Source organism: Cinclus cinclus, chromosome 4 (assembly GCF_963662255.1).
Source record: "Cinclus cinclus chromosome 4, bCinCin1.1, whole genome shotgun sequence".
NCBI classification, from domain to species: domain Eukaryota; kingdom Metazoa; phylum Chordata; class Aves; order Passeriformes; family Cinclidae; genus Cinclus; species Cinclus cinclus.
The window spans coordinates 52,411,606-52,423,735 of NC_085049.1; the positions used below are offsets into that span (position 1 = coordinate 52,411,606).

At 34.2% G+C, this 12,130-nt stretch overlaps 1 protein-coding gene across 3 annotated transcripts in view; it reads left to right on the forward strand.

The window, feature by feature from the left end:
• The window catches only part of TMTC3 (transmembrane O-mannosyltransferase targeting cadherins 3), a 29,394-nt gene extending 17,469 nt beyond the window's left edge, over positions 1 to 11,925 (forward strand). For all 3 annotated transcript variants that reach the window (XM_062492069.1, XM_062492070.1, XM_062492068.1), the window contains 7 exons: positions 2,517 to 2,665; positions 4,509 to 4,629; positions 5,243 to 5,354; positions 6,027 to 6,130; positions 7,298 to 7,467; positions 8,254 to 8,480; positions 10,220 to 11,925. In XM_062492069.1, the coding sequence (XP_062348053.1) occupies positions 2,517 to 2,665; positions 4,509 to 4,629; positions 5,243 to 5,354; positions 6,027 to 6,130; positions 7,298 to 7,467; positions 8,254 to 8,480; positions 10,220 to 11,028 (1,692 nt within the window). In that variant the 3' untranslated portion in view covers positions 11,029 to 11,925. The remainder of the gene's footprint in view (positions 1 to 2,516; positions 2,666 to 4,508; positions 4,630 to 5,242; positions 5,355 to 6,026; positions 6,131 to 7,297; positions 7,468 to 8,253; positions 8,481 to 10,219) is intronic.
• The last annotated feature ends 205 nt before the right edge of the window (positions 11,926 to 12,130 follow it).

The following is a 12,130-nucleotide window of genomic DNA, read 5'->3' on the forward strand; positions in this document are numbered from 1 at the left end:
CAACTGGTACATGGGGGCTTTCAATAGAATTTAAATTGTTTCAAGGACCAGAATGCATTTTCATCCTGCAAGCTGTCTACTTTATTTAAAAGTCAGTAGTCGTGATGGGTATTCAGCAAGAGATTTGATTTTCTTTCTCATAGGTGTAAAAGAAAGGACATATTTTTGCATTTAGGAATAAGGTTTCCACTTTTGTTACTGTTATGTTTTTCTTCTGTGAGTTGTTTCCATATTATGAAAAGCTAATTTTGTCAAGCTGTAAGATCAGCTCCTCTCTGTCTATGCATTATTATATATGATCTTAAAACTGAGGTGGATTAACAGAAAATAATATTTTGGAAGAAATGGAAAGGATCACAGAGCTGGTATTTTTGAAAAAAAGCAGTCATCAATTATAGATTCCATTGCAAATTTTTACAAGCTGAATGATAACCTGATACCATACTTTTTTATTAGTTCAGTGGTGCAGTTATGTGTACAACAAACCTGCACGCATTTATCTTAGTCTACTTCAGAAATAATGTATTTTTTAGTATGTTAATCAGCTAACAAAAGTTTCAGATGGGTGGAAATATTTATGCATAACCTAAGATTTACATAGTTCTTTGTTAAGCAGCTGGCAAATTTTGATCCACTTCTAAAAGACCTAGCATTATAGTTCTGACTCATATGTTTTTTCTTGTCTTGTCCCTGGAGTGAGGCAATATATTTCACTAGAAAACCAGTGAAAATGGTGTCTGATATTGCTGACGAAATCTCTTGTCCTGAATTTGAAAATAGTGTATAAAGAGAAGAAATTTAGATAGCTTACTGATATCATAAATGTGCAAGGTGGCATGCTTGGAAAATGAGTTTTACAGCACTTCCAATACACAAAGGAGTAGTTGCATTTTCCTCCTTATGTAAGCTGAGGCATAAGTTTTTCTCCACTTCACTGTTAGTAGGAAAAGTATATATGGGGAGCAGTTCACTTTTTTTTATAGGACAGCTCCTGAATTTTAAGGCTGTTTATTTCCCTGCATGTTTGTATATTCCCTACCTGGTGAAGCTCACAAGAGGAAAGGGTTAATGGGTTTGTCAGGATACATTGATGGAAGTCAGGTTTTGTTTGAGGGTATATTTTTTATGTGTTTTATTATCCCAAGTGCCTTTTATAGGAAGGATTTTCTGAGACCATTTCCTCTAGCATGCAAGCCTCAATGTCATCACCTGACACCATTTAGTCCTGGTTTAATGCAAGTTGTTTTCCTTTAATCTGTGCCTATGTTGTATGTGCAACTTTCAATATGATACTGATTTTCTTCAGCATTGAAGTGCCTGGAAACTAATTTTGTAGGAAACGGGAATGCAGTATTTTATATTAAATATTAATTGTTATGTACTGCAAAAATGAAACAATACAATAGGCCAAAGCCTGTTGCTGCATTCCATAAGCCATTAATAGCCCCAAGTAATCAATGTATTCTGTATATTGTGAGACTCGGTTGTGTTTTTGATTTCATGGAGCTTAAGGAAGCAGCTGAGCTGTGTTAATGTACGTATTCTTGAAATATCCTTGAAATACAAGATAAAGTCTTACTTGAAGTTTTGCATCAGTGTTGTGTTTTTATATATGTAATCCTAGGTTGATTTTCAAACTGGATTATTTAACTGTTTTAGCATGGAGGAGGCAGTTAATGTCATGCTTAAAACTAGACATGTAGTTGTACTGAAGGTTTCTAGTAAGTTCCCCTTCAAAGAAGTATTACATTTCTGTAGGTTTGTTTTTGTGGGGTCTTTTTTGGTAACTTGGAGGCCAGATATTTTTAAATTATTACTCATGTCTTTTCTGAAACCAGAGATTGAAAAGCTGCTACTTAACAGTCATCAGGACTTAAAGCAACTGGTCATGTCCACTTTCTTTGCAGCAGATGGATTTATTTGTCTCTTAATAAACACAATTTTTGATAAGAAGTCAGTCCCCAGCCTAAGAACTAGTGCAGTTCTTAAGTTCATTGTAATTTCCGTTAGGGTGCTCTTAGCACTCTGCATAAAAACAGATACTTATTCAGTGACTGGTTCTGTTATTCATGTTTCTTACAGAAACACAAAACAGTCTCTATTTTACTGTAAAAAGTAGTTGTTTTATGCCTCAAATAAGCTGATACAAGTTTTTAATTGTTAGGTAATGTCCAAGATTCTTAGGCTGTTTTGTTTCTGTATCTGGAACTCTTATTAAAACATTGTCTTGAATTTAATTAATAGTTCAATCGTATTGATTTGTCCTCTTTTTGTAGTATAGAAAAGCAAATAGACTTTCAAGCCCTTAAATAAGTAATAGAATCATTTGCAAGTTACTTGCCATATTCAGTGATCTCAGTGTAAAACAGATCTGAATATTTAAAACACAAAAGACCAAATATCTACTATGTATATTTGGTTCTATGGGATTATATTTTTCATTTGTAACGTTTTTCTTGTGCAGTTTGTCATTGCCAGTATCTTGATTATTTACATTATTTGTATTTCCTTTCTAGGCACTCTGCTTAATAGTGCTGCCGTTCATTCCTGCGTCAAACCTGTTTTTTCCTGTTGGATTTGTAGTAGCAGAACGGGTGTTATATGTTCCTAGCATGGGATTCTGCATTTTAGTAGCACACGGATGGAAGAAATTATCAAATAAAAGGTAAATTTATACTGATAAAAGCCCTAATGGGAAAGCTTGCATAGCCATAAATAAGGTTATTTTATATGAAAATAAGAGATGAGTATAAATCAAAACTGGTTTAACTTTATTCAAAGTTGATTACTGACTGAAGTGTATACAATGCATGTGTGACAGCAAATTAAAGTTTGTGAAAATTGAATCGGTAAAAGATGAAATTTTCAGAAATTCTATACTAGGAATTCATCTCAGGGCCATTCAGTATTTGTTAAACAGAAGACTTCTTTGGTTAACAATTTCTCCTTAAAAATTATGCTCTTAAAGCATGTTTTGCACACGCTTTTGTGTTTTCTGATATCTTCTGCATTTCTCTGGTCATACCTCCCACTGACATGGATGCTTTACCCTTCTTTAGCCCAGTGGCATCCTAATGCCAGTTAGACAAATGAAAGGGCAGCAGTTTGCAGTCTCTGTTGTTTGCTGTTGTTAGAAATGAGGCTTTGCAATACAATTTACACTCACCTGATGCTGCTGAAGCTGACAGCAGCTGGGTAATGAGAAATTAGTGGGAGTGTGGATTTCTCACAAATCACACTATGAGGCAGTAAAAATAGAAGTGATGTTAAAGAAAGCAAGGAACCAGGAGAGGATGGCTGGGAAAAAAAATTAGGCAGCTATTGTCATTAACTACAAAAATATTGGAAATCAGTTCTGTAAAATGAGAAAGAAAAGGCTCCTTGCTTTAGAAATATGTGGACAGAAAAAGACTTTCTTAAAAGGCTGATGGGCACACAGATTACTGTATATGCCAGTTCTCATTGATCGCTTTGGAAGTGTTGTAGAATTATTCTCTTAATTTTACAGTTCCACTTTTTTAGTATTTTTAAAACCAAACATGGTAGTCAAAACATGCATTTTTTATCATAGAAGCGGGGGGGGGAGGGGGGGGGCGGAAAATTTGCAGTTTTTAGTAAACTTCTGTGAAATAGGTACCAGAGTGAACAACTGTTCCATAAGTCAAGTGTAAGAAACAGATATTAAGGATGAACACCTGTATGTCCACTCAAGAAGGAGGTTTTGGGGTTTTTTTTTAAACAAATTATATTCATAATTGTGGGAAGGTTATTGAATGTTTGACATCTTTTTCATAATTGAATTACAATCCAAAAAACCGAATTATCAGCATGTTAAAGTGCATGTTTTATATCTGTCGTGTTTAAATTCCAGAATAATAAAAACCGCACAAAATGAAGATGATTCCTGACAAACTTGTCACAGAGAGTGGTATTTGCCCCAGTTTGCCACTTTGAAAATAAAATTGCTAATTTCTTCTGCTTAGATGTTAGAGTGGCACTAGGATTGCAATTGCTTGTCAAAGATTGGGTAGTCTTCATAGATCTCTCCATGAACGTGTGTTCTGCAGTGTGGGATAGATTGGTGATGTGTGCAGTAAAGAATGTGTGTGAAATTATCTGATGTGGAATAAAAGTATGATCTGATTTTTTTTTTAGTTGATTTTTTCATTTTCTAGAATTTTGTATAGTGTTTTGGAGAGCCTCACTTTTTTGGCATCATATTTACTGTCCTAAATTACAGATAAGTTTTAAGAGAAGTATAATTTCTCTAAACATTCTACACAAATTACTGTTATGTGAATTGCGCTTGTTCTTATTAAGGGAGTTGCATGGGCATAGCAACAAAAGAAGGTAAACAAAATTAGTTTGAAATTAAACATTATTTCCTTTCAAGCTCTGGAGTGTGTAAATGTGGTCCTTTGTTTGCCTTTTAGCATATGAGATACTTTTACTAATAATCAGAATTGTTGGTGTGCTTACAACAAGTCTTTGTTTGTTTTATTTAATAGCGTGCTAAGAAAACTTTCTTGGGTTTGTTTGGCTGCGGTGCTGTTCACTCATGCCTTAAAAACACTGCACAGAAACTGGGATTGGGAGTCGGAGTACACTTTATTTATGTCTGCTTTAAAGGTACTGTATTCTGTTTAGAAAGGATAATAGGAAGTTCTTGTTGCTGTTCTTAAGAGGCTGCAGTGGAAGATGATAAAAATGGACAGAAATGATGCCTTGTTTTGGCACGTTAATTTCTGTATTGAGAGTATCGGCATCTAATTAGTTGCTTTTGAAAATGCTTTAAAAGCAGTGTGATGCACACATAGAAATTCATATGCAGAAAATATATGATAGTTTTTCTTGTGTCAAAACAGTTGAATTTATTCTCTTGTCTGGGAGAGAGCAGGATATGTTTCAGTACAAAAGTCTTCAAAAAGTTTGATGCATAAAATTATTTATTGTAAGTTCATGTGGTGTGCTAAGGCAGTTTGCAAAATATCCCATAACAGTTACAATGAATTTTAAGATGTTTGGTATTTCTAGGGGCAAATGACTAAAACAAATTGATCTTGCACAACAAGATCAATGTAATCATTCTGTATGTAGTGTTTTGTTATCCTTTCCATATAGAAGCTTGATGAAATTTATTGTTTGCAGAACATTTTTGCCTTAAGATATTGTTAAGAGAAACTCAGTTGTTAATTAATTTCAGCTTAATAGCTTATGCTTTGGTATCTTTTTCTGGTCTTAGGTAAACAAGAACAACGCAAAACTATGGAACAATGTGGGGCATGCGCTAGAAAATGAAAAAAATTTTGAAAGAGCTCTGCAGTTTTTCATACAGGCCACACAAGTGCAACCAGGTAAAGCTTTGACTAGTTGCCATCTCTGCACTCTTGGTATTTCAGTATACTTAGCTTACTTAACAGTTTCTCAATGGACTGTTTTGCTTCAACTGAACATCAAATAGTGTCATATAGTAATTTAATTATCTGGGGTTTTTGGAGATAAACTAAAAATGTTCTCCACAAAAGGTTTCTAGCTGTAAAAAGCTGCAAATGCTTTCAAGACTGTTCCTTGTACAATGTTCTTTATGAATTAGCTTCAGCTGTGATTTCTTATGGAGTCTAAATACTGTTTTGCTTTTTTATTCAAAACCAAGGAAGTGTGTAAGAAAATAAAAAATCTAGATAATATCAACATGCACATTTAATCCATTTTACATATTGTTGCAAAAGAAGTTCTAGGTAGTACTAGATTAATAAATAACCTTCAATTTATATGCCTCTATTATAGCAAGAAATTAGATACAGGGAAGTATGGTTTCCCACATAATTTTATAATCCCTCTTTAGTTCACGGTTAAATTATTAGCATCATAATTAAGATGAAAAAATTACAGAATTGCTTTCTTCTTTTGGAAATGGAATTTCTATCAGATACCTGTACTTCACACTGCTTTGAATGCAGAGGTGTTTAATTTCATGATACTCAGTGCATGGAAATCTTTTAAATTTCATTCTTGTCTTTATTAAGATGATATTGGTGCCCACATGAATGTAGGAAGAACTTACAAGAACCTAAACAAAACTAAAGAAGCTGAAGAATCATATATGATTGCTAAATCATTGATGCCACAGGTAATTGGTAACTTTATTTTATCTACCACCCTAGGACAAAACCTTTATTTGTGATACTTTGTATTTTTCTTGTGGTTCTGTGTGGCTGCATACTTGAAAGTTTATCAGTGTTCTTTTAAAAGCTATCTGTGGAAAAAAATAGGCTGTATACACTCATGGCTGTTAAAAAAATGTTAGCTTGGAACTCCCCCCCCGTAACTGTTTCAATTTAGTTTTTATACTGCTGTGTGGTGGTTTGATTCTTTTTTTTTTCCTGAAGTTGAGGTTTTGAGAGAAAGCAGCAGCCAAAACTTAGTTTCTAGTCACAATTGGTTTATTTTCACTTACAGTTAATAAATTGATGTTGACTGAGTTTCTGAGCCCTTCAAAGAAGGCTTAAATACAGCCTTATTGGAGTTTGGAGAAGGTAGCCACAGCAGCAACAAAAAAAGTTTGCCTGAGCATAATTTTATGAACATGTGTTTTGTTACCTTTCCTATTTGTTAAGTTATATTTATAGCTAGGAAATTTTACTTGTTCAAACTCTTCAGAGAAAAAGAGTAGTATTTTGAAGAATGTGTGAAGCTAATAAAAGCTGTGGTGAAAAAGACTGGCAACAAAAATGAGCAGCCCTTTGAGTAGAAGCATGGCATTTAAAAGTTTATTCAGTGAAACAGTATGAGGATTCTAAATGGATAAAGTATAAGCAGTACAGTAGTAGCAATGTCAAAGCATTTTCTCTATCAGTTGGCAAATCATTGGCTGCAAAATCTTACTTACACTTTTCTTAGGCTGAAGGGTTATAAAAAAGGAATTAAAATGTCTGACAGAATGTCAGTTTAGGCCTTAGGAAATATTTTTGTCTGACTGGGGAAAGCTTTGCAAGAGCTGTTTTGTTTCCAATTGCTATCTACATGAGCTAAATTAAGTAGTAGCAGAGCTTAATTAACTGGTATCTTAAATATTGTCCAAGTTATCTATGTTTTCATAGACATAAAGAATAAAAAATATTCTGCTTATATGATTTTTTCTGGAAAATAATTACTGCTCTTTGTCATTATTAAGACCCTACATACTAATGTCCAGTAGTACCCTAAAATAAATGTGGCAGAGTGAAAAGGATTTCTATACTGATCATCTTTCATATTTTTGCTCATCTGTGTTTGTTACATATATTCTTTTTGACAGATTATTCCAGGGAAAAAGTATGCAGCAAGAGTTGCTCCTAATCATCTAAATGTTTATATCAATCTTGCAAACTTAATTCGAGCCAATGAATCTCGCCTCGAGGAAGCAGATCAGTTGTATCGACAAGCAATTAGTATGAGGCCAGATTTCAAGCAGGCTTACATCAGCAGGTATATTTCCTTATTTTAGAGATCTGTATTCTTGAATAAACTTAGTGTTTTGTATTTGCAGTATTATGAAGAGCTTTAGTTTGCACAGTTCAATTAGCTGCTGAAGTTGTTTTGTTTCCAAGTGAGAAGTTGATGATTTGGGACAATAATCAGTTATTCATTGCAAGTCCTGTTCTTTTAAATTCCTGCTTCAAATGACATATTTCCATGTAGGTTCTGTCCTCAAACATTGTATAGGACACTTCTTTTAGATTTCATTATGAATCTCTAACTCAAATTTCTAACCTCATACTTTAGTTTTGAACTAAAAAGCTTTTTTTTAGTGTGAATCATGGAGCTTTCTTTATAGTTTTTGTTAAAGATGGTCCAGAAAATGCAAGTCCTTCTGATTTAGTTGACATTAACTGCATTTTAGGTAAGAGTAATGTGGCTGTGTGTGTTGAGGCTTCTGTCCACTATTTTGTTTGTTGTGATTCCCACTGGGACTTAGGGATGTTCAACGATGCTGTAACTACAGCTTTGCAGTGTAATTACAGAGCCAAATCAAGCTCCCTTGATCACCTCTTTTTTTGTTCTTGTCCTGTTTATGCATTTGTTCTATACAGGTTTTTAAGAACTGAAAGCTTTAGGAATAGAATGTAGAAGAGGGTCTTGTATTGCTTTGTGCTTAAAACTAACAAAAAAACCCCACTGTTGTCCAACATCTACTGTCTGTGGGAAGGCAAGCTTTAAAAAAAACTTGTCAATTTTCATCTGGTTAACAATAAAAGTCTGGTTCTTCAACAGGGGAGAATTACTTTTAAAAATGAACAAACCTCTGAAAGCTAAGGAAGCTTACCTTAGAGCTCTAGAACTAGACAGAACCAATGCAGACCTGTGGTACAACCTGGCAATTGTTTACATTGAACTGAAAGATCCAACTGAAGCCCTGAAGAATTTCAACCGAGCACTGGAGCTCAACCCGACGCATAAACTGGCATTATTCAACTCAGCACTGCTAATGCAGGAATCTGGTACGTTAATTGTCCCTTCTATGCATATTGCATATTTGCTTTTATAGGATCCATACTATTAAAATTTTTTTTTAGTATCTCTTTTGTTTTTGGAAAGGAGAAGTACATAGCATCATCAAAAAAGAAACTATTTGTTTCAGCTTTGTAATTTGTAGCGTATGGCATTTGTGCCACATGTACATACACCTTAGCTGATCAGCATCTTTAATACAAGTGCTATTTTACAGTACAATATATTACACCTATAAAGAATAGTGTTACTCAAACATCTTCAAAATGGTGCCTTATATAACCTTTAAGGATAATACTTAGTAAAATATGTTAAATACCTGGTTTGTATTTATAGTGATTGATTTAATTATTGACTCAAAAATCTAGCTTGAGTCTCTGGGCTTAAATCCAGCTCTAGAAATATGAACGTTCTCATAAGTTTTTCTGTGATACTGCTAATTAGGATGAATTCAGTTGGATTTTCATTAGGTTTTTTTTTTTCATATGTATAGCTCTGTGGGTAAGGGTGAGCCCTTAGTGAATTAAGGCTGTTAAAAGAGTATTTGGCAAGTGAACTGCTAAGATTTGTTTCCTTTTTGTTGAGATGGTAAACTGCTCCTAAGAGTTGGACAGTGGATTGTCTTGCCACAGTGCATCTTTCACAGTTCTAATTCTCCAAAGTATCTGATCTTTTTGCAAGGCCATTGTTTGAAACTTGTTTCTAGTTCAATCTCTCTCTCAACAATGTTTTCTCTATTCCATGGCCTTCCTCAGAGTTTGCACACAGATGTACAAGACTATGTGAGCTTTCAGTCAGGCTTTGAGAATCCTTTACAAATCCATTTTTCACACCTAAGAAAGATAAAACAGAGTTGATTGAAGCTGAGGACACTTGATAATTTTCTATCTCTTCTCACATTGTAAGTTAGGTAGTTCAAGACATGTTTCGTTCCTTATCTGTAGAATTACAAGCAGTGTCAAACAAGCAGAAGGATTAACTATTTAGTACTCACTTATTCATACTAGAAGGTGCAACATTGTTTCTGGGAGAAAGAGGGCAGATGAAAGCAGTTGCCCTATCCTTCAGTAAGTCTGTGTCTGGAATTCATTACTAAAATATGTTCACTGTATTATTTAGTAAAATGGCACAGACCACAAGCTTGCCTAGTGAATCCTGGTATTGTCAGATAAAATTGGTTTACTAAGTCTTTTTTAAAACTTTGATGCAAATTAAAATATAGGAGTTACAGGTTTTATTGTTCTGGTGTTAGAATATATCTTAGCCTGGCTACATTAGAAGTCACCCTATGTGCTCTGTGTTTAAACTCTTTCAATCTGTCTTTAATATAATGAGAACTTCCACTCAAAGTTCGCCTCTGTAAGGTCTGGTTTGTCAGAACTAATGTCTGCTCTGCATTCCATTCGTTCAACTGTGCATGAAAATAATTCCTCTTAAGCTTGTGGAGACATCTTTTGTATCTGTTATGTCAAACCTAAATATCATTCAACAGCTGATAGAATAATGATGCTGACTTTGGCTAGAAGTCAACTGCATGTAGTCTCATCTATAAAGAAGGCAGATAACATTTTCTGTTACACAGCCATGATAAAAAGTAGCAATTTAAACCCTTTCCCTTTTACAGTTGCATTTTAATTTTTAAATGATCACCATTTTACAGTCTAAAAATCCTTCAGAATAAATGTTTCAGGAAATATCTTGGGAATTAAATGCATTTTCTGTCACTTAGGTGATGCTCGACTTAGACCTGAAGCTAAACAAAGACTGCTACATTATGTGAAAGAAGAACCTCAAGATTCAAACGGATACTTCAATTTGGGTATGCTAGCAATGGATGACAAAAAAGATACAGAAGCAGAGGCATGGATGAAGAAAGCTATAAGGTTACAACCAAACTTCCGAAGTGCTTTGTTCAATTTAGCCCTGCTTTATTCTCAGACAGGAAAAGAATTGATGGCTTTGCCTGTCTTGGAAGACCTACTGAGATATTACCCTGATCATACCAAAGGTCTGATTTTGAAAGGAGATATCCTTATGAACCAAAAGAAGGATATTGTTGGAGCAAAAATGTGTTTTGAAAAAATTTTGGAACTGGATCCCAACAATGTACAAGGAAAACATAATCTTTGTGTGGTTTATTTTGAAGAAAAAGATTTAATAAAGGCAGAAAAATGTCTGGTTGAAACACTAGCATTGGCACCTCATGAAGAGTACATTCAGCGTCATCTAAACATAGTTAGAAGTAAAATTGCATCACTTGGTGCTGTGGAACAGTCATCACTTCCATCAGATGGGACTGCAGCTACGGAAGCGAAAAAAAAATTCCAGAATTTGAAAGAGGCAAGAAGTGAGAAGACAACGACCCAATCAACAGTTGTTAATAAAGAGCACTCAAAAAATAAGAAACCAACAGAGAAAAGCAGTGTAGAAAAAGAGACTCCAAAAAAATCTACAAAAGAAATCAAAGACATTGAGAAAAAGAGAGTTGCAGCATTGAAAAGACTAGAAGAAATTGAACGTATATTAAATGGTGAATAGTCTTTACTATGTCATGAAATAATATGGGAAGAATACTATTTTTAATTATTGTTTAATTTGTAAGCCAACTGGAAAGTGTTCTCAGTGCTTTGAAAATAGAAATAATGTTGATTGCATATCACTTATCAGGCAGCAAAAGGCATTACAATGCTCTCTGTGAGAAAACCACCACTTTTAAATATGATGGAGGGATGGGTGGGAATTGAAGGATAAAAGGTTGAGAAAAATCTTCAATGCAGAATCCTTAATAGTGAGGAAATGGCACTCATAAAAGTTGGTAGTCAGGGATATTAAGTAATGCTACTTTCAAAGACTCAGTGGAAGAGCTGAATGGTGAATTTCTGGGATAAGCCAGACACCCCTTTCCCCCAACAAATCCATTTGTGTTGTTATTACCTACGTTTCGGTTTGCACATCAGCTGAAATTTTTCTAGACCACTACTGTACAAGAAGAAGTTTTTCTTTGCATTATTTGTTTCCAGAACTTAACAAAGTCATCAAAATGCCACTGGATGTAGTATAGGAGGATGCAACAACACACTAAAATTTTCAGTTGCATTCTAAATATGGAATGATAGTTCTTAGGTGTTCTCTATTTGCAATACTAATGGTTTGTACTCTTTTATCCGGTAGGAAATCTTACTGTGCTCTTAAGATCTTTAGACTCTGCTTTTTTCTTTTAAAGGAAATGTGTGGGGTTTCTTTTACTGTCAGTCATCTGATTGTTTTTTAAAAATTGTATTAAAAAGGGTGGTTTCTTCCCTAGTTCATTGAATGCTGATAAATGCACTTTGGTACAGTAACCAGTATGCTATGCAGTAGTCCATTTTGTTGACTTTGTATCAATGGCTGTGGATTGACTCCTTGGTGTAGTAAATTCTTCTTTGTTTATAGCAATCTGGTTTTATTATTTCTGTAACTGCAACAGTATTTCTATTCTCATGACTTTTTACAACACTAATATAAGCAATGTTTGCTCAAGGCAGTGTGATAATAATTAAATCACTTAATTTAGTCATGTTTAACACAATGCAATGTAGGTAGTATCCTTTCAAATTCTAAGTTCTGTTGTTTTGATACTTTGTCTTGGGTATGTGGTTTT